This window comes from Hipposideros armiger, unplaced genomic scaffold (genome assembly GCF_001890085.2).
Source record: "Hipposideros armiger isolate ML-2016 unplaced genomic scaffold, ASM189008v1 scaffold_293, whole genome shotgun sequence".
Classification (NCBI taxonomy): Eukaryota; Metazoa; Chordata; class Mammalia; order Chiroptera; family Hipposideridae; genus Hipposideros; species Hipposideros armiger.
The window spans coordinates 137,937-165,929 of record NW_017731643.1 but is presented as its reverse complement, the minus strand read 5'-3'; the positions used below and the strand labels follow the sequence as shown (position 1 = coordinate 165,929).

At 37.3% G+C, this 27,993-nt stretch overlaps 1 protein-coding gene across 7 annotated transcripts in view; it reads left to right on the top strand.

Annotated features, from left to right (window-relative positions):
* The window catches only part of ENAH (ENAH actin regulator), a 124,146-nt gene that overhangs the window by 78,355 nt on the left and 17,798 nt on the right, over nt 1–27,993 (top strand). For 2 of the 7 annotated variants that reach the window (XM_019659051.1, XM_019659049.1), the window contains exons 4-9: nt 8,643–8,699; nt 12,992–13,003; nt 13,411–13,495; nt 23,042–23,346; nt 25,257–25,367; nt 27,379–27,593. In XM_019659051.1, coding sequence (XP_019514596.1) covers nt 8,643–8,699; nt 12,992–13,003; nt 13,411–13,495; nt 23,042–23,346; nt 25,257–25,367; nt 27,379–27,593 — 785 coding nt within the window. The remainder of the gene's footprint in view (nt 1–8,642; nt 8,700–12,991; nt 13,004–13,410; nt 13,496–23,041; nt 23,347–25,256; nt 25,368–27,378; nt 27,594–27,993) is intronic. The other 5 variants (XM_019659054.1, XM_019659052.1, XM_019659050.1 and 2 more) reach the window with 4 other exon arrangements.

Below are 27,993 nucleotides of genomic sequence, written 5' to 3'. Positions count from 1 at the left end.
TACATATTTTTAATGTCGCATACAATCTTACAGACTGGACCAAGTTGTGATATAGGAACAGCTGTCAAGTGTATTTAATGCAATAATAGTAATTTATAGTATTCTTTATATGAACAGATGTTTGAGTATCTATAATTTTTTTCTTAGGGAGCCATAACTGTTTTACTGTCCCAAAGGGATACTATTCTTTTGGTTAATCAGCTTGAATTCTGTATGTCCCCTCTTACATAGGCACCTTTACCTGTTTGGATAGTACACTTTTATTTTTAAGTATCACATCCCAGACAAGAGCTCAGTTTGAAGGACTCTGTGATATTTCCACGTTGGCTGTGGACCAGGCCTCATTTTTGCTTTTTAAAGAGTTAATTTTTTCCTGGAAGCTTGTGGAGACCGAGCTTTACAGTCCATTAAAAACTTCAGGTATAGATTTTCTGGGTTATTTCTTTACATTCTACTGAATTTAGCTATGTAGGGATCCCTACTTCCCCACCCACGTAAAGGTTGTTTTTTGAGCAAGATGATTTGATTTTCCTAACTTTTGTTTAAATATTCCTGGTCTTGTATATTTCCCTTGCTCCTTTATTACAAAATAATAATACAGATTGACTCATTTTCATATTTGTTTTTCTCTCCATTTGCATTATTTAGATGGATTGATATATGTAAAGGTACTTTGAATACAGCTAGCACATAATATACCTTTAATGAGTTCTAAGTGGCATCAATTCTGTAAAACTCTAATTTAGTTAAAAAAATTATCAGTTACTATGTGCCAAACACTAACATGCTCGCTGTTAATAGGAAGGTGAGTATGACACAGATAACTGCCTTTGAACACCTTGAAGTCTAGTGAGGCAGACAGCTATCTCTAAATCGATGATATAAATAATAATTCAGCAGCCACACAATAAATTGGAAAGATGTTAGGCTCTACCAGTTGGTATTGGGGTTTTATAATGTGTTTCCTTCTGGGCTCTTGCTGACAGTGAAGTTTTCTTTTTTTCTTCTGCCCCTGTTTTGTTTTGTTTTTAAATAGCAGTGAATTGCTGCTGCTTTTATATCTCTTATTTTTAGAGGGTGAGTAGTAAAAGACTAAGATGTAATATGGAAAACGTCTCATGAAGACACTAGAATAATATAAGCCTGCAGATTGAACTGAAATACTAAAAATATCATTTAAAATATGGCAGTAAGTGTTTTGTGCACAGTTTTCCTGGGGTGGGGGGGGGTGTTACTTTATTGAGTAACATTTATTGAGTCTTAAGAGTGGGAACATGTCAATCCCAATTTAAAGTTTCCCTAATTTTTACAAGGTGAGCAACATAGTTGATGGTCTTTTTGGTTTTCTTTGAATATACTGGTGTTTCATCTAAACAATATCCCATCGTGTTTGAATTGGCATACCAAATTTATGGGCTACTTCTTATGAGACAATATATTCTTTAAAGAGTAGTAAAGTAAAGATACGCCTATTGTTAAGGATATAATTACATTTCAAGACTCAAGTTAATGATACTTTGTTTATAGAACAAGCTTATTTTTATGTCCTTGCAGACAGCCCACACCAATAACTTTACTTATATTTAATTCTGTTTCATAAACTCCATGTGAGGTAAACAAGCCCAGGTTATTTGATTTTTAATGTATTTGACAAATGTATTTTTAAAAACCATTTTATTATAAAATTTTACGTATTTTTGAATTTCAAAAAGTAAATTTGGGCATCTTTATCGTTTAGGTGTTTATTATTTTACATAGAAGTTGCTTCTTGGTCTCACTGAAAACGTATCATGAATGACTGCAGAGAAAAGGAGAAAGGCAGGGCACTGGGGTCCCCATGGAGAAGCAGACAGCTGCCTGGCTGAACTAGGACAGCCCTGGTTTTCGACAAACCATCCCGAATGGGTGTGGATTCAGGCCCATGACCTAAGAAATGCCTTTGGTTTTGATTCCCGCTGAAACACAGCCTGATGGCAGAGGAGTTCCTGTGTGCCTTCCCAGACCAGCTCTAGTGTTTGGAAAGGTTATCGGGGGCCGGCCGAGTGGCTCCGTTGGTTAAGAGCTCGCTCAAGAGTGCGAGCTCTGAGCAACAGGTTCGCCGGTTCGATTCCCGGCCCGAGCTGAGCTGCCAACAGGGGGCAGGATGGCTCAGCTAAAAAACAAAGAGAAGAAAAAGAAAGGTTATCGGGGTCCCGGCCCTGCAGACTTTCCAGACACTTGGGGTCACATTGGCACTATCAGTGGAGGCATTGCCTTCATATCCAATTCTCTCATCAGAAACTAGAGCCATTTAGACCTCCTCTGCCTGACAAGACCTCTAATTTCCAGCACAGCATTTTGTTTTTCAAGTGAGAAGAAGCTTTATTTTTCTGATTAAAAAGTCACGTCCTTAATATAAAAATGTAAGCAGTACAGAAAAGCCTCAAGAAGAAAGTAAACATACCTGAAATCCCACCACCCCAGAGGTAATCACCTTTAATATTTTATATTATAATGGAAAAGTGATAGGCATTGAGATATTATTCAACTTCGTGTTGTAAACAATTCTGAGATGAAGAACACAGCACAACACTTTTATTCCCCTTGACAGCTTTGTTGATTTTTTCTTCTCAACCATGGAGTTTACCTATTTAAAGTGTACAAGTCAGTGGTTTTTAGTATAGTCACAGGGCTGTGCAGTTACCACCATAATAATTTTAGATCATTTTCATCATACCAAACAGAAGCCCTGTGCCCTTAAGCCATCATCACCACTCCCAATTCCTCCATAGCTCCCAGCTTCTGGGAACTACTCATCTACTTTAAGTCTCTATAGATTTGCCTGTTCTAGACAGTTCGTGTAAATAGTCTTGTGTGACTGACTTCTTTTACTTTGCCTAATTGTTTTCAAGGTTCATACATCTGGTAGCACATATTATGCATAGCAGTTTGAACACTACATCATAATAAAAAGCACACGTGCATGTTATCTAGCGAGGCATGCTTTGTGAGTTTTAACAATTGACATTCTTGTTTTAACAGTTGGTTTTCTTGTTTTGAAGTGTGAGTATAGGGTACAGGGAAAGTAATGACTAAATCTTACTAACTTTTTTTTAAAAATAAAGAGATTAGTTAAAAGCAAATCTTTCTCAGATTCTTTAGTTTGAAAAAAATGAAACATTTTAAAATTTGGTAAATTGTGTAAAGCAGAATTGTGTAGTTGTTTTCTATGTGAAATTAAACAAAAATAGAGAGGAATGCTTGACCAATTTGTTAAATCTCTGAAGTTTATTTTCTTAGTTTCCAGGTTCAGTGTTCTTGCCCAGAATCGCCCAGCCTTCATTTCTCCTCCCCACACCCAAAAGCATTAGCTTAGAAACTTCATATTTTTGGGCCTCGTATTAATTCTTTTTCTCTTACGAGTTTGGACCGCTTTGCCTAATGTTAATATCGTACTAAAACTCTCCTCCTGTGTCTTCAGACTGATTCTTCATATTTTTAAGAAAAATTGATATTTAATTTTATATTTATGCTTACTATCTTTTCAAATTTTTTGAAGTGGCTAATAGGGAAAAAAACATGTATAATAAGGTTGAAGTAGGAAATAAGAATTCCTAGTGAAGGAGGAAAAAATAATTATCTTAGTTTTCTGGAGGTTAATAGTAACTCCAATCAAGTGTCGACTACCAGAAAGTTCTAATTAGCGCAAAAGGAAGCAGCATACCAGCCGAGCAGGCGAAGAGTATCGTAAGACATGTGCCTGTGTAGAAAGGCCTGGCAGAGGAAGGAGAATATAGCACGTTTGAGAAATTGAAAGACCAGTGTACCTGGAGCCCAGGTGTACCTGGAACCCAGAGAGCAACCAAGTGTGAAGTGGATGAGACGGGCAATGGTCACATCATCAGGGGAGAGAGAACTGGGTTTTGATATGAAGAGCAGTGGGAAGCTATTGAAGAGACTTGACTAAGGGCGATGCTCTGATCTGGTTTAGTTATTGAAGTATCACTGGCTACTGTGGGGCAGGGGGAGGTGCCAAGATCAAAATGGACAGCTTAATTAGGTGCTGCTCTTGTAATAGTCTTACTTTTTGAGCTTATCACCTAATAAAACTCATTTACCACCTCACCTAATATACACCAATGTTATATATACTATATACACATTTTAGTGTTGACATATTATGTACTTTATAAAAAATAGAAATGTGAAAAGGATGAGAAAAATGTTTAACAGAAATAGAAATATTACCGTTCCCCAGTGGATGTTGAGTGCTCTGGGATATACGTATCCCACCTTGAAAACCACTCTGAACAAGAGGTCATGAACATGAACACTGGCGATGGGGTCACTTTGGAGAGAGAAATGAGGAGGGTGGCGTTAACAGGACTTGGAAATTGGTTAGATAGCAGTAACAAAAGAGAAGGAAGGGGTGAGTGAGGAGGGTCCTAGATTTCTGGCTCATGTAATGAATAGTTACCAGCACTGGTTAGAGAGTTAGCACTCCAGGAATAAGCTAATCCTATTGGTTAAAGTGGCATTCTACCTGGAGGTGGTGTTTTCTCCGAGCATGTATGTATACTCCGTGATGCCTTAGTCACACGGGGTGGATATGTGATTTGATTGGCAGGTCTTGATCTGTGGGTGCTCAGGAAGAAGCAGAGAAATGAATGAGGGACATGAGCTGCTCTTGCCTTTAGAAGTGTTAGGATAGAACAGGATTGGTAAATGATAGGCCCCTCAACTTCTGCTTGACTCTGAGTTTCTTTAGCTGGCGGCAGAGTCCGTTCATTCCACCACTGAAAAGAAATGGCTTACCAAACAGATGCCGGGGTGAGAAGCATACGGAGAGTGTTGCCACGCAAGCCTAATAATTTATCATCCGTTAGCAATCATTTTCATATTTGCTTCTAAGGGAATCAAATGCATGTATCACCTCACATATTTAATTTTCCTTTTCTTTTTAAGCGAGGACATTTAAGATCTACCCTCGTAGCAAATTTCAGTTATACAGTACAGTGTTAATCAGCTGTAGTCACCACGTTTTACATGAAATCCAAAGTTTGTACCTTTTTTTACTAACGTCTCAATTTCTCCCATCCCCCACCCCTGTCTCTGGCAACCACTTTTCTACTTTCTGTTTCTGTGAGTTTGGCTTTTTTAGATTCCACATACAAGTGATACCATGCAGCCTTTGTCTTTTTCCCTCTGGTTTATTTCAGTTAGCATAGCGTTCTCAGGGTCCATCTATGTTGTTGCAAACAGCAGGATTTCCTTCTTTCTTAAGGCTGCATAACATCCCGTATTTTGAGAGAGAGAGAGAGAGAGAGAGAGAGAGAGAGAGAGAGAGAGAAAGAGAGAGAGTGTGTGTGTGTGTGCGCGCGCGCGCGCGCGCACGCACACGCACGCGTGCACTGCATCTTCTTTATTCATCTGCTGACAGACACTTAGGTTATTTCTATATCTTGACTATGGTGAAGAATGCTGCAATGATGATGGGGGTGCAGACATTTCTTCGATACCGTTTTTATTTTCTTTGGACATCCCGGTGTGGGATTTTGCTGGATCACGTGGCCATTCTGTTTCTAATTTGTTGAGAAGCCTCCGTACTATTTTCCACAGTGGCTGCACCAATTTACATTCCCTAGTACCTGTTTTTTTGAATGCAGGCAACCATACCACTGCAGTGTCTTCCTCCAGCCTACTCTAGATACCTGAGAACAAACTAAACCACATTTGCTTTCATTCCCTCTCAAAAATGTAAATAGTAGAACTTTGCAATCACGAGGGTAATACCTGGGGACCTTGTGGATGGTCAAAAGTGTGGACATTGCTAATTTTTCACAGGATACTGATGCTGTGCTTACTCAACAGACCAGCTTTCCAGCATGCAAATCAAATTAAAACCAGCTTTGAGCAAACATTATCTCATTTAATCCTCAGAAAAAATGCTGAGATGGGCACCGTCCCCATTACAAATGGCCTCGGGACTAACTGCTAATAGTGGAAACTTCTAATGTTAAAAACATGAGCGCTAAGGGTCTAGTATGGTAATTATATAGAGCAGTAAAATACAGTAATGCCAACCAAATTTAAACAACCTGTCATTTTCTGCTACTAATACACTAAACCCAAGGTTTCTGCATTTCTCTGTTCATACAAAAAACCTAATGGTAAAGAACGTTAAAAGGCAAGGGGGGAAAGCCTGAGGAATAGCAGTGTTACATACTCCATGAGCAATAAATGAACCACCATGACAAGACTATTTTAAGATCAGAATAGCTGATAGAGATGGCCATTTTTCTTCTCCCTAAGTCTAATAATACAAGTTTTTAATTTTGCTTTTTTTGTTACACGAACTTCCTCAATTCGTGCTTTTCTTTAGGGCCCATTCTAATTTCTCTCAGTTCTAAGCCTATTTTAATATGGCTAACTTAAAGAGAAACGTCCTTTTCATCAGCAACATGTAAGATACGTGGAATATCGATCGATGCTAAAGCTAATTATGCTGTAATCACCGTCGTGCTGAATGTACTCAGTCTGGACAGGGGTTGTCCTTTCCCACATTCCGCCCTCCTCCCCTGACTGAGTGAAAAAAAAAAAAAAAGAGTTAATAGCATCAATACTGAGCAGGAAGTGCTGGTAGCCATATGCTTATGACGGAATGAATAATTTAGTATCCTGGGGAAATGCAAACTGCAGTAGAATTCAAGCAACCGTATCAGAATTTAGATCAGTATTTTATGTAATGGTAAGTAAGAAGTAAAAGTCAGTAGAAAGAAGATGCTTAAAGATCAAGTGCAATAATGGTGCATAAGAGTTTAAACTCTGACAAGATTGGGGAATCTTGAGGTGAAAATGTTTTATCTTATGCAGTGATAATGGTTTACCTGCTTTCTGACAATTGTCAGATGAGTTTTTGCCAAAATGATTGGTAATGGACCGTGGCAGTTTCTTTGCTGTCAGAGAAGAGATAATTTCTCAGGTTTTTCTTGTAAGTTTTTATGTTTGCCTTCCCCCCCACCCCCCGGCCCCTTTAAATATGAGCTCAAGGAACTGAAGGTTAAAATGTGAAGACTAGGCATGTTTATTTAATGAAGGCTTTGTAGTAGAAGTCATTGAAAAGCATTGGTAAGACACAGAATATTTTAAAGTTTAAACTTAAAATATAATTGTTGAAAATTTTCTGAATTGTTTATCTTCTTTGGAATGATCTAATTAGGTTGGTAGACATTTTATATGTATTCCAGTGGTCTTTTTTTATGTTATCACTGTAGATACTGTGCATGCGACTTTAATAATAAATGGGGTGGTTGGAAGTACTTAGCAAAGGTGACATTTATCCATCTTACTGTGTTTGTGTTTGAAAATATCTGCTGAATGTAATATTTTCAAAACAAGATTTATAGTTTATTGGATTATATTAAATCTAATTTCTAAACGTAATAAAAAAATCCTCTTGATTATTTCAGATTTCTTACCATTTTCAGATGTGCTTTTTTTAACTACAAATTGCTTTGGCTCTGATTCTGTGCAAACTTTTTTAGTTAACATAAATTGTATTATTTAAATTAGACAGTTTTAGGGGAACTCTAAACTACTGTCCTGTTTGCAGTTATGCAGTCTTTCTTAAATCAGTATATTTTTAACCTGTTTATTGTTTCTTTTTAATACTAATGGAGAAAGTCTTTCCCATGCTGAAAGAACTTCTTTAGGATTTTATAGAAAATTGTTCATGTAAAGTTTTGAATGTCACTAATGTAGTACTAAATATATATATATATATATAATTTTTTTCCACCCCCATTTTGAGTGTCACCTTGATTTTATTTCATAAATTATTACCTTTTCGTTCAGTTTTGTGTTTTAAAGAGTGTTTACTTCAGCATTGCTTAAGGTAAATTTTAATGTAGGTAGCCTAAATATTGAATGGCTATTTGATGTGGCCACACATTTTAATACATAATTTGTCAAATATGTGTACATAGATACATGTTGAGAAAAAAAGGAACAATAAAATGTGGGTTGGTAAAACAAATAGTTTTGATGTTTTTCAAAGTGCAAAGCACATGAAGATGTTTTACACCAACTCGTGTTTTACACCAATGACTATAAAACACTTTCATTGCTGTAGGCTGTTCAAAATGGCTTTTGTCTTTTTTCAGCTAGTAGAAATGAGTTTATCCGTGTTAAGTTAATCTTAAACATTTCCCCTCAATTTTTTTTCCAGCTGCAAATTCTCCTAAACGAGCAATACTAAAAAGGGTAGCTATGAAATTAACTCTGATGGCCCTAGGTTTTGACTTCCTGTACCTTGACTTCGTTTATTTCCTTTTAAAGATAAAATTGTAAAACATAAATGCATTGCACTCATTTCGTGGATTGTATAACTCAGGAAATAATTAAGCTATAAGGGCATCCTTTGATCTGCGGCTTATTATATAGGGTTTTTCCACAAATAAATTACACCTAAAAAAATTTTTTTTTAAGCTACTGATAAAGAGGATACGTTTTTATTAAATTACAGAGCCTCCAGAATGAGGACCTAGATAGGAAGTATGTCTAAATCCGTTGTGAACCTTTCAAAGCACCTTTTAGTTTATGTGAAGTTCTTCAGATGGCCCCGTTGTCCTTTGAAGCTTCTAACACCAAGGTGTCTGTTGCAGCCCAGAGCAAGGTTACTGCCACGCAGGACAGCACTAATTTGCGATGTATTTTCTGTGGTAAGCAACATTCTGTTTACATTCCTTTTTCGAGCTGTGGTACATACGACTTGCACATTTCCATCACTTTTGTTTCCTTAGGCCATGGTCTGGTTTGTGGTATTGGGATATATATACGCAGCAAGCTACCGTTTTATGTTGTGATACTCGTGGTTCACATAGGTGATTTGGTCAGCTTTCGAGTTGGCTTCTTAGTGAGGATTGAATTAGAAGTAGGATCCTACCACGAATTCTTGTTCATTTCTTCCAACACGAAGGAGTGAGGTTTTTGTTTGTTTGTTTTTGTTTTTTAACTAGTTTGAGAGCAGTCTTTTAATTTGGAATTGAAGAGGAAAAAAAGTTATAACCATCTGTGTCTTATTGGAAGGGAACTTTTGCTTAACTTGAATTAATTTTTAGGTGTACACGTTGCCAGGCAGATGTTAGCTACTACTTGCTTTAATAGGTTTACCTTCTGATCAAAAGCCTCCTTTATTCATTAGTTTAGATAGCTGTGGCTTAGACGTGAATTTAGGCTTATAGAGCATTTTCTTTCACTGTCACTCTCATGTACACACATGTATTTATTGTTTGCATGGACAAACCACATGTCACTCAGCCACCCCAAATTGCAATTAATCAGATATATGCATATCCTCATCCTTACTCAAAGATATATCAATATATGTATGTGTGTGTATACACACACACACACACACACACACACACACACACACACACACATCCTTGTCTGAATTCTTTTTATGCTCATTTGATTCTAAAACTTTATTTGGAAAACCCAAGTTCAGAAAGTGACTTTTAAAGCTGTTTTCTTTCTTTTCTTTCTTTCTTTTTTTTTTTTTTTTGACTCATACGTATATACCTTTGTGGACTCCTGTATACCTTGACTGGCCAGATTTTCAATGAGAGATAAAATTATAAAATGATATACTACTAAAATTTTTATATAAACAGTTCAGCTCTGTGCATGTACTTTATCCATGTGAACTCAAGAGTTTTTGATGTGATTCTTCAGAATTACTGATATTGTTCCTTTATCTAAATAAAATTATTTTAAAGTTTCTGTACTTGTTGGTTTAGGCAAAGAAGCATGTGTTATAAATTTGCAAAAATGAAAATTCTAGTGTATTTCTCGTTATAGTTTTAAGATTGCTCCAGGCGACACAGTTACAGCAGTGAGCCTATTGTTTGGCCCTTTATAAAACCCCCTTTCCTCCCAGGATTCCACAATTAATCATTGCAGATTAAATGCTTCATCAATAAGTTTAATTCTGAATTTCCTGCCTCCTCCTGGGGGGGTTCTTCTAGGCCCTCTTTTGGCTTCGCCATGAGTGGTTATTCTTATTTGTGTTCTTAGGACTCTTTAGTTCGTTTTGCAAACCTACTTGATATTCTATACCTGGTACTTAATATGTTGAGTTTCATGTCCAGAAAAATAGATACAGTTTATCCAGTTGCAGAGAAAAGAGTGATTTGGCCTTAATAAAAGTAAATTTTTTAAGTTGTAAAATTATGTGTTAAAAAAAAGCAGATTTCCCCCATTATTACCTTGAATTGTACAAACAATATAATCACCACATTGCTAAGTTTAAACTTGATTGTATTGTATATAATAACACCTATTTGTCTTTTGGTGCTGTGTTTTTAAGTAGTCTGTGGCTAAGTGTGAAACTATATTTGCGAAAACGAAAATGTTACACTAAGTGAAATGTGCTTTAGTCAAAGCTCAGTATTAAAGTTAAGACTGAATTGCCATTCATTCCTGGCTCAGAGAGATATTCTGTTCTGATTTCCATCATTTACAGGGTACCGTATCATTAATATGGACACATTTTCTTGGTTAGAAATTGCATGTCACATACTTTGCCATATGAATTCTGGCCAGGACAAATTAAGCTCAACCATTGTCTTTGGCTGTGGAAATAAAACAGAGAAAGCTAACCAAACTAGCCCTCAAATAGCTATAGTTCTTTATGATAAAATAGGAGGAACAAAGCAAGTTTACTTGTTTCTTCTCTTTTTTTCCAAAAGAGAACTGTTAACCACCACATGATGCTCATAAAATATTGTCGTTTGCCCATTGGTATGGAAAGGACCTATTTTGCATTCTTTAAGAACATAAGTACTCATTTAGGAATATGACCTATGTGAAGTAATATTTATGTTCTAGACAACTCGATGGCAGCTGGCAGCTCTGCCTGATCTTAGTTGCTGCTTCATGTTGTGTGTGGTGCCTTAGGTATGATTGACCAATCGTATCACCCAGCAGAATGTTTGACAAGAAGGAAACATGTAATTCATAATTTATCTAGAACTCTTTTAATTAGTGCTTACAGTATACTTATATTAGTTTTTAAGTGCACATGAATTTCATGTGTGCTCATTATTGTGACTTGACAATAGTATGAAGAAGAAACAAGCAAAACAACCAGATTAAATATAGATATGAGAAAACGCTGAGGAGAATGCTTATCCTCGCCTGTTCCCCATTTAAAGAATGTCTATGGAAAGACAGATAGCAGATTATCACAAAGAATAATGTAGAAAAGAATTTTAAGGGCTATTCTTGCATCAAAATCTTCCCCATTTTAAAAGGATCTTCCTTGAAATTTTTCTTTACTTCTCAGCTGCGTGAATAAACTGTAGTAAACTATTTTTATAATTAGTGATAGCGGCCAGAAAATATTACCCACAGTTTTAAACCAAGTTTGCTGAGTAAACTTTTAACTTAAAAAAATCCAAAACAGTTTTTGTAAATTGTTAAAAGATACTTTTTTCTCATTTAGATTTTTTTGGTGAGTTATATCAACTTTTGCTAGGTAAAAAAAAAACAACAACCCTATTTAATAAAATCAGTAGGATTCAGTTGAAATTTTGATACCTTTTACTTGAATTTATATATTTGAGTTAAAGCTTACACCAATAGATTTTAATTGGTTAATTTAATCTATTAATATTAAATAGTTAAACCAGAATGGTCTTGTGACTTGCCTATGCTAAATGTTCACATTTAATATTTTTGGATATATAAAATACTTCCCCTCAATAATTTATATTTTCTCAAATTTACCCTTCCAATCTGTGTGTACCCCTCCTGCCAAAAGAGACGAGACATCTTTTCCCTGTGAAATATTAAATATTAGTGTATGGCTTAAAATGATAGTATTTTTACATCATTATGTTAATTTTCACATGAAAAAGAATTCCAGTCTGTTCACTAGACAAGTTCTATATTTTCATTAATGTAAACATTTAAGTGTATATTTAATTTAAAGGTTTTTAAAATTTTTTTGTTACTGATTATATGGGGTTAATAAATTTTTATATTTCCTTTATGTGGTTCTCAAATTAACAGACTCTTAGGAAGTATAATGAAATATATCACTGCACTTGTCATCTATTGGGTTGTCGGAAAAGTCATGACCTATTTTTTCTGTTTTTCATTGCAAAAATGCGTCATGACTTTTTCGACAACCCAATAATTTTTCTTTAGAGGACAAATTAAATGATTAATGTAAAAATATGTGTAAAGAGATGAGGAAAGAAATTAGTTGGTAAGTTCAGATCAAATTATTTGTTTTTCTATACTTGGGGTAAACCCAGTACTGTATTACATTCTAATGAACCTTATCCTTGCAATTGTGAAGTCTACTCTACTAGCATAAATACTTTGTGCTTTTAATTCATAGAGTACAAGAATTTGCTTGAGAAGCATTTATTTATTAACTGTTTTTTATACTGGTGGTCTACCAAACACTTTTAAAACATCTGCTAGGGGCATTTGCTGGCACACCAGAACTCACAAATACGTACAGCATATAATTACTCATATATTTCTCACTAAGAGTGGAAGATAACAACTATTTATTCTGTTGTTTACTGGATTAGATTTTAAGACTGTTCTATTATAATGCTAGGCATTGTGTATTAGGCCCAGTATTTATTTATCTCATTTTGTGACATGTTTAATTTTTATATCCAGTGACATTAAATGTCCCATAATTTCGTGGCATTCTTTATAAGATGCTAAAAATGGCTCTTTTTTGTTTGTTTGTTTGTTTTTTTACCCCAATGAAAAGTTATTAAGATTACCTCCGTGACATTAAAAATTCCGATAAGTAGGTTAATTATATATGGAAGTTTAGCAAATGTCTGTTTTCACCAGTGCTGGAAATGCCAGGCCATTAAATAAAAATGGCAGCTTAAATTGGGCAAATTTGATAAATGCGTTAGCATACATCAGTCTAGTTATAAGGTTCTCATGCTCTCTCTCTCCTGTTTTTCATTTCCAGTGTTCTATTTAGGTGAGTTTTTGAATTCTGATTTTTCATTTAAGTGCTCCCTCTCCACTTCATGAATAAGTACCCCCAAGAGAATGTCTCATTGTCGTAGAAAATGTCGAGCTTAGGTGCCTATCCAGATGCTCATTGAACACATGTTTTACTCCAGCTCTTCATATATAAATGTTTATTTTTCCTTTTATTGTTGATGTTTTCCATTTGTTTGAAGTAAGCCTTTGGAGATGATGACAGTATTATGTTGCAGTCTTTCATTTGCTATGTGTTACGTAAAGCTTATATTTTATTTTGCTAAGCAAAAAGAAGATACATTTGTAAATCTGTGATGGTTTTATGTTATTCTCATGATTTTTACCTCTATCCAGCTAAATGTCAAGATAATCTTCATCTATCACGTTTTCTTCCCCTTTTAGGGCCAACATTGCCTAGACAAAATTCACAACTACCTGCCCAAGTTCAAAATGGCCCATCACAAGAAGAATTGGAAATTCAAAGAAGGTAAATTTACAAGTTCTTGTTTGTACTTTTTCCTTCTACTGCAGAAACTATGAACATCCTAATATTGAAAGTAGATTCTGTCTTGTCAACCATTTAAGGTCAGAACCTTTATTGTTATATTATTAACTTTTGGAATCACCATTAATAAGTGAGCCAATTCTTGTTATGCTGGACAAAAGATGTTATACAATTTCATATCTGCTTTTTTCTAAAAATCATACTCATGTTAGTTTAAAATAGTTTAAATATACTTAACAACGTACAAAAATGTCTTGATACCTCTAGGAGTCTTATTTTTATAGTAGTTATAAATTAATATACCTCCAGGAGTCTTATTTTTATAGTAGTTATAATTAATCTGTGATCATTATGGCTTTCACATGACTTAACTAGAAAATTGAAACAGTGTTGGTTGTCTATATAAGGCATTGATCCTGAGATACGACCATTGGGTTTAGTAATGGAACACAAAATTCTGTTTATGACCAAACTGCTGGCTCAATGCGATCAATAACATCACTATTTCAGTGCAGTTTAGAAACACATTTGAAATTATAATACAACCTCATGTAGGGGTAGTTTTTCTGAATTAGCAGAGTCTCTGAATTATAAGCTACTTTGTAACAAAATAGTTTTATAAAATTCAGATATATTCGGTAACTAAAATTGAGCTAGTCATACCAGGTTGTCCCATTTTCAACAAATGAAAACTTTTTAGAGATGTTTTAGAGCTTCGCTAGTAGGTCATCCCTGTTTTGTTTTGGAGAGTTGATAACTGTTGTAGAGATGGATTTTTCCTGTTGAAAAGCATGTGCCCCGTGACAAGCCAGCATTTTCTCGTGACCTTTGATTTGGATCTCACACTTGAAACATTCTTCATATTCTCTGTGTTGTCTTGATACATGCGTCATGTTCCCCTGACAGTCAGAGGGATTTCTTGCCAGGGTTCCGTGGTGTAGAACTACTTAGCTCTTGAGGGAGGCCCTGCAGGATCTGCCAACATTTTTTTTTTTTCTTCCCACAGCCTGTATATGCAGTTAGATCACTCCTGAAATAGCCTCCAAATTTGGTGAAAATCTAACTCCTTTGAGGGATGCTGTAATTAACAGATGTTATAAATAAAATTCAGTTTCTGTAGAAATAAGCAAAGCTTTGAGGATATAATAATTTCAGTTGCATACTGAGAGTTTTAAACATACCAGAATAATTCCAAGCGTTAGAAACTGTAATGATAGTGCATGCATGCGTACACACAACAGAAAAGTAATTAGTGAAAAATGATCATCGTGTTATTGAGCGTAACATGTTTTAGGAAGCTAGGAAGAACCAGGAGAAACCCGGAAACCTGATACAGAATTTCTGATCCTGTGGAGTGGGCAAGCAAGTAATTCCTGAGACAGTTGCTGGAGGCCAGGACAACACAGAATAGAAACAGAAACCATCTAAGGGACTGCTGCTTTGTCAGGAACTTACAGCATGCAGTTTTCGTGGGAAATGAGTAGCGAGTGAATTTTGAGTAATTGGAATGAAACTCCATGCCTCATAGATCCATTTTTTCTATCAAATCTCGAGTCCTAGGCTGTGCTTGTTGGGATGTCAGGTTTTTCTGTTTGTGTCTAAATAGATAGCTGAAGGGTTTGAAAATTGGAGATGTCATTTATATTACTTACTTGTTTAGTTGAAGACTTTTACTCAGTCTTTTTGAACAGTGAAGTCTAAATTTCTAAAAAATTGGTATGGATTTTTAAATTATTTTCTGTCCACAGTCATGCACAGACTCTTGTTTTGTTGAGCTAAACCTTCCACACCAGTTTCTTCCTCTCTCAGTATCAATTTCATTTCTATTCCTTCTCTTTACTCTTCAACCGTTTCCCTTTCAACCTCATGAAATGTGCATTGTGTATCCACAAATGTACTGGACAAGCTGTTTCCATTATTGACTGACTTCTGGTCTAAATCTCTTCTCTTAGTCCACATCTGCCATTCTTTCTTCCTGTCGATACTCTAGTGCCTGATTTTTGCTAATTCTTCTTCCTTTTTATCCGTTTCTGTACCCCTTTATATACACAGAGGGTGCCCAAAAAATGTATACACATTTTAAGACAGGAAAGAAAACTGTATTACAATTATAATACTCAGTATATACCGATAGCAAAACATGAATACATGTCAAGTGTATGCATTTTGTTGGCACCCCCGATATATAAGGCTTGGCACTTAGCTATCTTTTTTCTTTCTGTACTCAGTATGCCCTTTGAAAAATTGATGAGTTGGTTGGAAAGTGTAGTTTTTTTCTCTTAACTCTTTTGTATTGATGGCTCCAAATCTACAGCTCCATTCACTGATCATCCATGTGAGGTCCAGACCCATATTTCTAACTCAATGGAGTAGTCTCATGGACCCTTTGGGAATTGGGTGAAAGCAGTGGACCACTCCTTCCATCAGGCCCCCCAACCATTCAGATAATGTGTGGGTGTTTGTGCAACCACATACTTGCATTTACATGCAAAAACCTGCATACCATTTCAGAGGGTCACAGACCCCCTAACTCCCAACAGTGGGTCCCCATTGAGAGTTTCTGTTGCAGAGCTCATCCATTTGGGTATCCTGCTGACACCTCAGTTTAAACCCTGACTCGGGAATGATTTCATTCTTTTTTTTTTTTTAGCTGAGCCATCCCGCCACCTGTTGGCAGCTCATGGCTGCTCAGCTCGGGCTGACTCGAACCGCTGTTGCTCAGAGCTCAAACTCTTGAGCGAGCTCTTAACCAACAATGATTTCATTCTTAATGTACGTTCCTTCTTCTCTTTAACATTTCCCCCAAATTTTCAGCTTAGAGAGTCTGTAATTATCTTCACTCACCATCTCTCTTCAAATATACCTTGTTCTATCTTTCTCAAAAGCCTGTTAGATTTACTCTTCTGCCATTCGCATTACCAATAGCTTTCTCCAGTATTTATTCTCTTATGTACTGCTATAGTTTTCTAGGTGGTTTTTCTGTCTTTAACCTAGGGCCCTTTCAGTTAGTCCTACTTTATTACTGCCAGGTTAATTTTTCTTACACATTTTTGCACACAGCCAAGAAAATCTCAAATAGTGTAAAAGGGCCTAAAATGGGGAAGGGTAATGTACATCACCGTGCCCTCCCCATCCTGTCAATTTCTGGAAATAATCACTCTTACTTTTAGTACTTTTGATGACATCCTCATAACACTAAATAATGTGTTTATATTTCTATATTTTGGTTAATCAAGTTATAGAAACTAGCTGTTGACACTCCACCATGAAAAATGAAGAATTCTTCACTTCCCTTGCCAATCATCAGCAGTTAACTAATTTTAGTACCACTGTTGGTTTCTTTTTCAAATTGAACCTCTGTCTTAACTTTAGACAATATCCCTTAACTCCTCACCCTGTAAGAGGAGTTCAGTCATTTTACACACTTTTTTACTCTTTTTCTTCCATTCTACCACCTGGTTTTGGCAGATAAATCATTTTTTGAGGTTATACATTTGCAGTCTTTCTATAACTGTCATTAATCTTTGTCTTCATGTTTGTAGGCAATCTACCCCTCCCCTTTCCTGAATCCTTTTAAGCCTTCCTATTAACCATGGTTAATACAAATAGATGTATTACAAGAAGTAGAAGAAAATCTAAAAATATGCTGTAATAGCTTCAGAGAACTAAGAGCATATATTCCATTCATAAAGCAAAAATGTGTAGTGACTTGAGTCATTCAGAGCATAAGAAAATGTACTTAGAAATTTTTTAAAAAAGCATTTAATAATAGGAGGTTTGAGAAATAAGGTTGAGGAAATTGCCCTGAAAGTAGTTGTAAAAGTAGTATATGAGAAAGAAAATAAAATCAGATCAGGAGGTCCAACATCCAAATAATAGGGGTTTTTAAGAGGAAAAAGAACAAAAATGTAAGGAAAGACAGTTTGCAAGTAAAGTGCATAAAATATTTCCTGGAACTCAGTGACTTGATTGTGCAGGTCTGAGGTCTGCAAACGTTTTCTGAAAAAGGCCAGATAGTAAATGTTTTAGACTGTGGGCCACAAGGCCTCTATGGCAGTTGTTCAGCTCTTTCTTTGTAGTTTGCTGGAGACGATAAGCGCGTGAATGCGCGTGGCCAAACTTGGGCCTTGGGCTATAGTTTTCTAGGCCCCTTGGTCTAGATTGAAAAGGCTCACCAAGCGTCCAGCCCAATAAGTAGGAAAAACAAACAAACAAACGAAACTCACCACCAAGGCATAGCATGGTGCCATTTTAGGACACTGGAATCGAGAGGAGGTTGTAAGAGCTTGGGGCGTGGGGGGGCCTTCAAATTCCTGAGAGATTATTTCCAATTGTAACTTCCAATCTAAAACTTCCCCTTCTTAGGAAGCTACTGGAAGGCATGTTCTATTAAATAAGAGAGTACATCAAGAACGATGAATCCATGAAAGGAGCCAGGAAACAGGGGATCCACCTTAGGAAAGAGATGAGGGAATTCAGGATGGGGCAGGAGGGGGGAGGGATGTTTTTAGGGCGCAAGGAAGAACAAAATAAGCAAACAAAAAATGGATCCCCTGATATATTTGACCATATTGAAAGGGTTTACAGTTCTGATGAAGGGTTTAGGGTGAAATAGCAATAGGGATATAGAAAAAGAAGCAGATATATTTAAAAAAAAAAAGTAGTTTTTAACACCAGAGTAAGAAAGGAACTGTTCTGAAAAGTAAATATGGTCTGCTATGAATAATCTAAGTGAATGTTGCTGATGTACCCAAAGCTCTGTTATGATTTATTGGGGGCAATGAGGAAGGAAAAGTTGGGGGGCTAGAGGGTGTAGGAATCAAATCATTTGTGTTGTAGGAAGTCAGTAGATAACGTCTACAATCTGAAAAACTAAGAAGTATTAATTCTGAACAAGTGACCCTCTTTACAAACTTGAGACAAATACCATAGTGTTGAAAGTAGTTGCTTCGGGGGAGAATCAGAAGTGGTGAGGGTCAGGGTCGGGAAGGGGATTACTGTTTTGTTATAAGCTTTGTAATAGACTTCGACTTTTTAAGCTATGTATGTATTTTATAAGTTTATTGCTTTTTATTTTGAACAAGGGTGAAATTGAGTTGATGAAATGAACGTTTACTTGAGTCCACTGCTTTTACTATAGTAGCATGATGGTCGTCTAGTCATATGTGTTTCACTTGTTCATATCGGTTTTTGATTTGGCTTCCTTGGCTGACTGATGAAAAAGCGTATTCTGAGAAACATGAGTCATTCCTGTGTTAGTCTCCACATAGACCTTAATTTAGTTAATATCTATAAATAGCGTGCAAATCACCGCTACTACCTGAAAGTTATAAAAGGGGAATAATAATCCCCGCGCAGAAGCGGGGTGTTGGAGCCATGAAAGTGTACAGGCCCCCCATTAGCCTTCAGAGGCAGGATGGACCAAAAGTGGACCGCCTCCTCCTGTAAGTATTGTCCTTTGTCGCAGGAGCTTTCTTCTATTATGATGTAATTATCTTGTTTCCTTGGATCCGTTTTCATTTGTTTACTAATAGAGGAGTTCATGTAATGCTCACGTTACGTGATCAAAACATGCTTATGTAGTTTTATTTATGACATAAAATATCAGTAATATCAGAGTGTGACTGAACGTTATCAACCCTGAACATTATTCTTAGTCCACCCTTCTACTTCATTATATCAGAATTGAAATCCGTCCTTATCACCCGAACACGTCGCGTGTATACATTTTATTGGCACCCCTGGTATATTGGGAGAAGTGTGTTGGGGGGTGAGGGAGCTGCAAGAGATGATCTACTTCTTATTAGAAAGTCACAGATAATCTCTAAAGTTAAAAAATAAATTCAAAAGAGCCGGCAGTAATTGTCACTGATGTATTGGAAACAGGGATGGAGGGTTGGAGCAATGAACTGCTAGTTTTGTTAATAGCTTTAAAAACGACGTGCTTGTATTATTTTGATAAAATGAAAGAGGTGCCCCAGAAGTGTAAAAGGACCTCGTAACTTGGGTCTTTTCATCATTGATTTCTTCCTGTACCCTGACGTTAAGTACTTGCTTGGCTTCTACATTCACGCGCATACTAATTAGAATAAAATGGGTGTATCTTTTGCCTTTTGGACCTAATAGATTGCTTAGAGTATTACATTTAAAATATCCTGATATTCTTTTTTAACACGTTGTGTGTTTTCAAACTTAATACAAGCCCCTGCTGAGTTTATTCATTAGATGCAGGTTATTAAAAAAAAAATAACTTGACTTGCTCTGTCTAGTTTATTATTAAAAACATTCTGAATACACCTCATTTCTTGCCCTCATCCCTGCAGTGATAATTTCATTCCTCAGAAACTTTGGCAGCTAGTGGTTTATCAGATAACATAGGGAAGTCACTGCTGTATCCTAAAAATCTGATTTTATTATTTTTAGCAGTGAGTGTCCTAAACAACTGCTACTCATAATAAGCACCACCACAGGTTTCGCCTGGTTTTTTCTCTTGCAGTTATTAAGCGTGGAGATATGTCCAGAGAGTGGCTTTGTGTTTTTATGAGAGAAGAGGGATTAATTTACTCGTCAAGTGGGCTTTTCCTTTTTTTTTATAGTCAGTGTAGAAAACATGAAGCGGGGAGATTCCTGGAAAGGTCTTACTGGTTCGTGGATGCTGCTGGGAGGAACACAGGAGGATAGCATACACGTTCTGTCCTTCAGCTCTACCCATAATCAAGAACCTAGCCAGTTTATTAGCCAGTCCAGGGGAAGTCCCAATTTGAAATTTCTAAGTAGCTATTATTATAGCTTACCTTTTTAGAGTATTCTTATGTTCCTGGTCCTTTTTAAAGGGACTTGAAAGTATTACCTCATTTAATGTTCCCTATAATACTTTGAAATATATGTGAGATGAAGGTAATGTTTTTTTGGGGGGGGGAGGGGAGTTAACTTTTATAGCAAGAAGATTGTTTAGGTCCAGGTGGGGACTTGGAAGCATTTTCTTGCTCTTATACATATGTGTGTGGAAAATAATAAGCAAACTGTGTTCTAGAGCCAGTGGGCATCTGTAGGCTTTAATATAATCACAAAGAGATTCCATAGTCAGCATTTGAAGTCTAGAGTTAAAGATTTTTAAAAATAAATTATTTTTTAATGAGGTAGCATTGGTTAATAACGTTATATAAGTTATTAACATTATAATTCAATTCTACAACGCTATAATTCAATATCTGTATACACTATAGTGTGCTCACCACCAAAAGTCTGTATTCCATCCATCACCATATGTTTGACCCCCGTTACCCATTTTGCTGTGCCCCATCCCCCTTCCCCTCTGGTAAACTATTAATACCAGTCTGTTAGGCGGACCTTGAAGGTATTATGCTAAGTGAAATAAGTCAGATAGAAAAGGACAGAAACCATATGATTTCACTCATGTGGAATATAAAACAAAAAAAATGTGAACAAACAAAAACAAACTCATAGAGATGAATATTTTTAATTGAATTGAATAAATACTGTGATAGTCGACATATTCTTAGATATGTAGATTGAAAAGTATGAATGTTTTTCTAGGTGATCTTCAAATTTAATAAAATATTACTAGGACTGAGAAAATAGGTCTTGGCAGAAAGGGTAAATTTAACAAAGTGATTCTGAAATTTATCTAGAAAAAGCTAAATGAGAATCATGTAGAAAAACTCAAAAAGTAAGAGTAATAAGGGTGGCTGCACCCTATTAGGTGTTAAAGGACATCTTAGATATCAAAGCTTCAAGATACTGGTGCCATACTAGACAAACAGACCTGTGAACCAAAACATTCTGGAAGGTCAGAGACAGTGAACACATATTAAATCAGGGCTATCACCTATTCCGTAATGGGTGTGTGGCATGGAGCGCTACTTCACACCTCAAACCCAGGATGAATTTCTTATGAACTGAGGATTTCATTGTAAAAATTAAAAGTATTCAAAGAAAGGGTTGGTAATTATATAATCTTGTTGTGGGAAAGGGCTGCCTAAGAAGGTCATCCAGGGCCGATCACAGGAAGGAATAAAATACTACTAGGTTTTCCCCGTAAAAATGAAAAGCCATGTTACAAAACAAAACATACCTTTTCACCTAGAAAATCTGTGTGTCAGTAGCGATTCTTAAAGCGTAAGTTAGAAGTGTGGGGGTGGGGTGGAGGATGGGTGAGAAAAGTGGAGTACAAATTGGCAGTCACAAAATAGTCACGGGGATGTGCAATACTGCATGGAGAATATAGTCAATAATGTTGTAAAGACTATGTAGGGTGTCAGATGGGTACTGGAGACGTATCGGGGGGATCACTTCATAGATTATAAATGCCTAACCACTGTGCTGTATGCCTGAAACTAATCTAAAGTAATACTGAATGTTAACTATAATTAAACATATATACACACACACACACACACACACACACGTATGGTTACGGGGTGTAAAGCACAGTGCAGGGGATATAGTCAGTGGTATTGCAATAGCTAAGTCCGGTGTCAGAGGGGTAGTAGACTTGGTGGGGTTTTCACTTTGTGAGAGGTGTGAATGTCTAATCGCTGTAGTTTTGTACACCTGAAACTAATAATAGTAAAAATAAATAAAAGATGTAGTTAGAAAAAGGTTCAAAGGTTAAATGAAAATAAATGTTTATTGCAGTATTCATTAGTAACAGTATTTGGCTAACATATCCTACCATAGGCGACTGCTTAAACTGTGGACAGGTAGGCAGTGGAATACTACGAATTCACGGAAAATAAAGATGCAAAACTATACTTAGTGCCTTAGAATACCTTTTACACTGTATTAAATGGGAGAGAAGAAAACCGAGTTCAGAGTGGTAGGGATATATTACTTTATTTTACTTGGTTTTTAAAGTTTATGTGTATATTTTTATGTAAGGAAAAGTCTGGAAGTTTGAATGCCAAAATGTTAATTATGGTTACCTTTGGCTACAAGACTTCAAATGATATAAAGTTTATTTCTTTTCTTCTTACTTAACTGTTTTTTTGTTTTGTTTTGTTTTTCCATTCAGGAAGCTTTTATTGAACTGTTCTCCCCTCCCCTTTGTATTTTCTAGACTGATGGTTTATTACTTGTACTAAGAAGATTTGGTGTCACGTTTTTAGGAAGGAAATTACAGTTTAGAAATTTTTTCATTATGTGATTAAAATAATGCGTTGGTTGTTAAAGTGGTATGTTCAGTTATTTGGAAAATCCACTGATTTGGAACACGTTATTCATGGAAAGCATAGAATAAAATGAGACGTAGTGTGATGTGTTGAAGCAGTCAGCCAAAAATGACCCTACTAAGAGAAATATTTTCATTTATATGAAACTGATAGGTCATCTCTATCCAAAGTAACCTTTCTTCACCTGGGGGAGAGATGTCAGTTGCCTGCTGTCTGCATTGCTTTGTATTTGACTCGAAATGGGGTTCACATAGATTCATTGTGAAAGGAATAGGTTTTCAGTGATGAGTTGCCATAGATGCATATTTTTAATTTCTTTTTTTTTTTTTAATTCCAGGCAACTTCAGGAACAGCAGCGACAGAAGGAGCTGGAGCGGGAACGGCTGGAGAGAGAAAGGATGGAAAGGGAGAGATTGGAGAGGGAGAGGTTAGACAGGGAACGCCTGGAGAGGGAGCGCCTAGAACAGGAGCAGCTGGAGAGAGACAGACAAGAACGGGACCGGCAGGACCGCCTGGAGCGGGAGAGACAAGAGCGGGAGAGATTGGAGAGGCTGGACCGAGAAAGGCAAGAGAGAGAGCGGCAGGAACAGTTAGAAAGGGAGCAGTTGGAATGGGAGCGAGAGCGGAGGATACCAAGCACCGGTAAGGAGCTTACACGTCATTCCGCGTTCTTCATACCTGGGCTGGGAGGGTGGGCGATGTCTGGTGCAGCCATGTATTCGAATATTTCACATTTGAGATGCTTGGGATTAAGCAATATGATTGGAAATGGTGAAAAAAATCTGCAGCAATTGCTCCTTTAACATTTTCTTTTTATTTCTCTCTCTATGGCTTTTATTGCTTGGAGACATAAAGAAAGCTCTTGGAAATTTTTATTCCTGCATTCTAATTCTTCTCCCTCCCTATAAATTGGCTATAAAGTAGAAGTATGTTTTTTATGGGAAATTTTTTATATTGGAGGAGCTTGGACTATATTTCCCTTTTGAGATTGCTTAAATTGTCTTGAATACTATAGTATTATAGTACTGTAGTATTATAGTACCATTCAACAAGACATTTGCTTGATTGTATTCTTAAGTTATTGAAGGAGGAATTAAAAAACAGTAGGTGAAAAATATCCTCTCTAAAACTGACTAGTTATTGCAATATATTTTTTAATATTGCAGAAAAAATAGTGATAATTACTAAATCTGATGGAATTTATTGAAAGACCTAAGAGTTAAGATATGACTGAAAGTTTTGAGTTCCTTTGATATTCACTAACATGAACAATTATTGTAGGATTGAAGAATTATTTTTTATTCCATGTGGCCGATGTGAAAAGTCTCAGGGTGGGTTGATTGGTTTGTTTTTTAATTGCCTAATTATTTTCTGGGGTTATAGCCAGCAAAACAAAACTTTTCCTCAAGTAAGCATTGAATAGATACGGGGTTTCTAGCCCTTTACAATAAGTGCTTGCCAGGTTTGCTATTTGTTGTTTAAAAAAAAAAAAAACTACTGAACTTATTCCTCTGTTTGTGTTTCTATTCGTGTAATCTTAATGTCCTTTTAGTGGGCTAAATAATTGAAACTATGACTCTAGGTATTATCTTTTTCTTGTAAAGAATAAGCTAATCAATTGACTTGATCGATCTACTTATTAGATAAAAACGAAAACGTATTTCATTCTCTTTCTGGATCCCAAAGTGCATTTATGAGTTAAAACCCTTTCTTGGGGGAAATCAGTTATTTGCACACGGGCCTAATTCTCTGTACTAACTGTAGTCGACATTGATACATTTTGTCTGAATGCTGGTTTTGTGGCTTTACTAGCTCCCTTTTTCTCTCTCCTTTTTTATCCCGCCTTTTGCTGCTGCTTTGCACCTTCTGTCCAGCTCCATCTTCCGACAGCTCCCTGTATAGTGCCCCACTTCCGGAGTATGCCAGTTGCCAGCCTCCTTCGGCACCTCCTCCATCATATGCTAACGTCATCTCAGCTCCAGTGTCAGATGCCACTCCTGATTATGCTGTAGTGACCGCTTTGCCACCTACTTCCACACCCCCTACACCACCACTTCGACACTCAGCGACACGTTTTGCAACCTCTCTAGGGTCAGCCTTCCACCCTGTTCTCCCCCATTACGCTACAGCTCCTCGTCCTCTGAACAAAAACTCTCGGCCTTCTTCTCCTGTGAACACACCCTCTTCTCAGCCTCCAGCTACGAAGCCCTGTGCCTGGTCTACTTCCAATTTCTCGCCCCTCCCTCCGTCTCCTCCAGTCATGATTAGCAGCCCCCCAGGCAAAGCTGCCGGTCCAAGGCCTGTGCTCCCTGTGTGTGTTTCTTCTCCTGTGCCCCCGATGCCTCCATCACCAACAGCGCCCAATGGGCTGCTTGACTCGGTCACACAACCAGTGTCCCCGCCGCCTACCTCAGGGCCCGCAGCACCGCCTCCGCCCCCACTGCCTTCCCTCGCACCACTGTCACACTGTGGCTCTGAAGCGTCTCCTCCAAGCACCCCTGTTGCCTCGACTCCCTCATCCAAGCCTAGTGTTCTCCCTTCTCCCTCTGCAGCTGCCCCTGCCTCTGTGGAGACTCCTCTAAACTCTGTGCTGGGGGACTCCTCTGCTTCTGAGCCAGGCTTGCAGGCAGCCTCTCAGCCGGCCGAGACTCCAGCCCAACCGGGTAAGGCTTCCGTTATCGCTGCTAACAGCTAGTCGCTTGGAAAGATGACGTGTCCACCACGTTAAGTGCCTGGAAGAGTGGGGAGGGTGGTTTTGATGCTTGAACATCTTTCCACCAGAGTGCCATATAATCTGTCATTTGAACAATTAAAGCAGAAAAGAAATGTGCTTTTCTTTTCTGTTGGATTCAATTGGATTTGGAAGATTGATACAAAGGATTTCCGTATTGCACTAGAGTTTGACATCTTTGGCAGTATCGTCATTGGAGGTGTTTTGCAGTACGTAAGGCCCTCCATGATACATTTCTATTAAATTTCACTAGGAAAGCATTACTTCACACATTTGATGTATGCAGTAAATACATGATCTAAGTTGTCTTCCTTTAATTTCTGGAAAACTTAGACATCTATTTAGTGCCCAACAGTAGTCATTACATATACAAGCCTAGAATCTCCTGTGCATCAGTATGATCTGGGAACCTGTTTCATTTTGGCCTTTCCCATGTTGGACTTCCGGAGATGGGTGACACCCTAAACCCTGTGGAGCAGCCTGCCTTTGCGGGAGGGGGTGGACAGGATGGCAGGCTTGATGTGTGCCCAAAGGGCACCATGGTCTCAAATGGTAAGACGTTGCAGGCTTACAGGGATAGTTGAAAGAGAATAGCTTCTTCCGGTATTCCCTTCCCCCCACCCCACCCCTGTGCCTAAACCTTGCTGTCATGGTAACAGGGAAGGGAGGATATAATCTAAGTATGGATTATCTGTAAGTAGAGAAGGACCTGGCTCTGTAAGTAAATAAGAAGATGCTTAGCAACTCTCACCCCACTTTTTTGTGTGAATATGGAAGGAATATGACAACAAATTTGTACTTACAAAGAAACAGTCTGAATTTAAACACCTCTTTTTAGAAATCTTAATTCTTAAGATAAAGTAATAAGGCTTATTGTTGTGTATGTATTTTTCTTATTTGCATAAACGTTGAGTCAAAATTCTAGTTTAGTACCCCTGTGACAGCAATGCTGGCGTAAGGGCCACAGTTAGCCAGACAGGGTCAGACGGCTGACCTGCTCTGTCCTTAGAGCTCTGATAGCCTCTGGAAGATTGACAGACCACCACTTTCTCCTCTTCTTCAAGCCGTGTATGTTGTCAGCTTGTGTAACTGCTCAAAGTTAGCAGTTTCAAAAGATATACCACCCAGTGTGCAAATACCACTTAATTTGTCCCAAAACACCGCTTTTAAGCCTCGAGGAAGAAAGTACCTACTAGTTCAATTTCCTGATATTAAGTAAGTTCTAGTTCACTCTCTAAGAGTGGAACGTTTCTCTCTTATCCCGTCTTCTAGGCTGAAAAACTCTACTTCAAATTTCATTTAATTTAATGATTCCTGATAGTTACTTTCAGGCTTTACTTTGTATCAGTAGATTCCTTTACTTCCTGATTTTCAATTCTTGCTACACATTGAAGTTAGATGTGGAATAATTTAAGATTATGAAGTTTGGGACCCACGCCTCCTTCATGCTCTCAGTCCAGCCCCTTTGGTTACCTATAAACAAGTAAATATGTCTACCCTATTGTAGAATGTATTGTCTCAACACTTAGGTTTACCCAGATTATTTTGGGGTCTGTTATTTAAAATAGGACTAACTCCCATCATAGACACTATTTTGTTTGTTTAGGGATGCTGCCTCTCTTTTAAGTTTTACAAACATTTATTTCATTTACTAAATCCCCACAAACAAGAAAGAAATTCTGATTACACGATCGGTTGCACAGTTCTATTAATAAAGCTCTAGCATTAAAGTAAGCAGGTATATACTTTGGCTTTACATTTTAGTAATTTTTTAATGCTAGTCTAGACTTGAAACGTCCTGATAAATCGAACTCATTAATTAGTACGTAGTAAATGTTTGAGCCGTCAGTTTAATCTGGCATGGCATTCTGTGTACCTTTCCACACAAGATGATACCGGTTCGTTCTATGCTGATGGCCTTATTTCACGTTTCTTTCTCTCAGGCATTGTCTTGGGACCACCTGCACCCCCACCCCCTCCTCCACTCCCTCCAGGTCCTGCCCAGGCTTCAGTGGCTCTTCCTCCTCCCCCAGGACCCCCTCCTCCCCCTCCACTTCCGTCCTCTGGATTTTTTGCGGGATCCGTGTCAGAAGACAATCGCCCTTTAACTGGACTGGCAGCTGCAATTGCTGGCGCAAAACTTAGGAAAGTGTCACGGGTAAATGCATTTCCAAATTACTGTATTTTCTTCTGTGTGCCTTGTTCTTTCTCAGTGTCTAAAATACTGAATTTATTGTCTTCTAATTTTATGAACCCTATTTGATAAACTTCATTGATTTAAAAAATTGAAATAAGGGCCAGCCGAGTGGTTCAGTTGGTTAAGAGCTCGCTCAAGAGTTTGAGCTCTGAGCAACAGCGGTTCAATGCCCGGCCTGAGCTGAACTGCCGCTGAGCTGCCAACAAGTGGCAGGATGGCTCAGCTAAAAAAAAAAAAAATTTTTGAAATAATTTAAACTTATGGAAATAAGTTGCAAGAATAATATAGTTTCTGTGAACCCATCACTCGGACTCACCAGCTAACATTGTGCCAATTTCCCTCATTCTTTCTCTGTGAATGT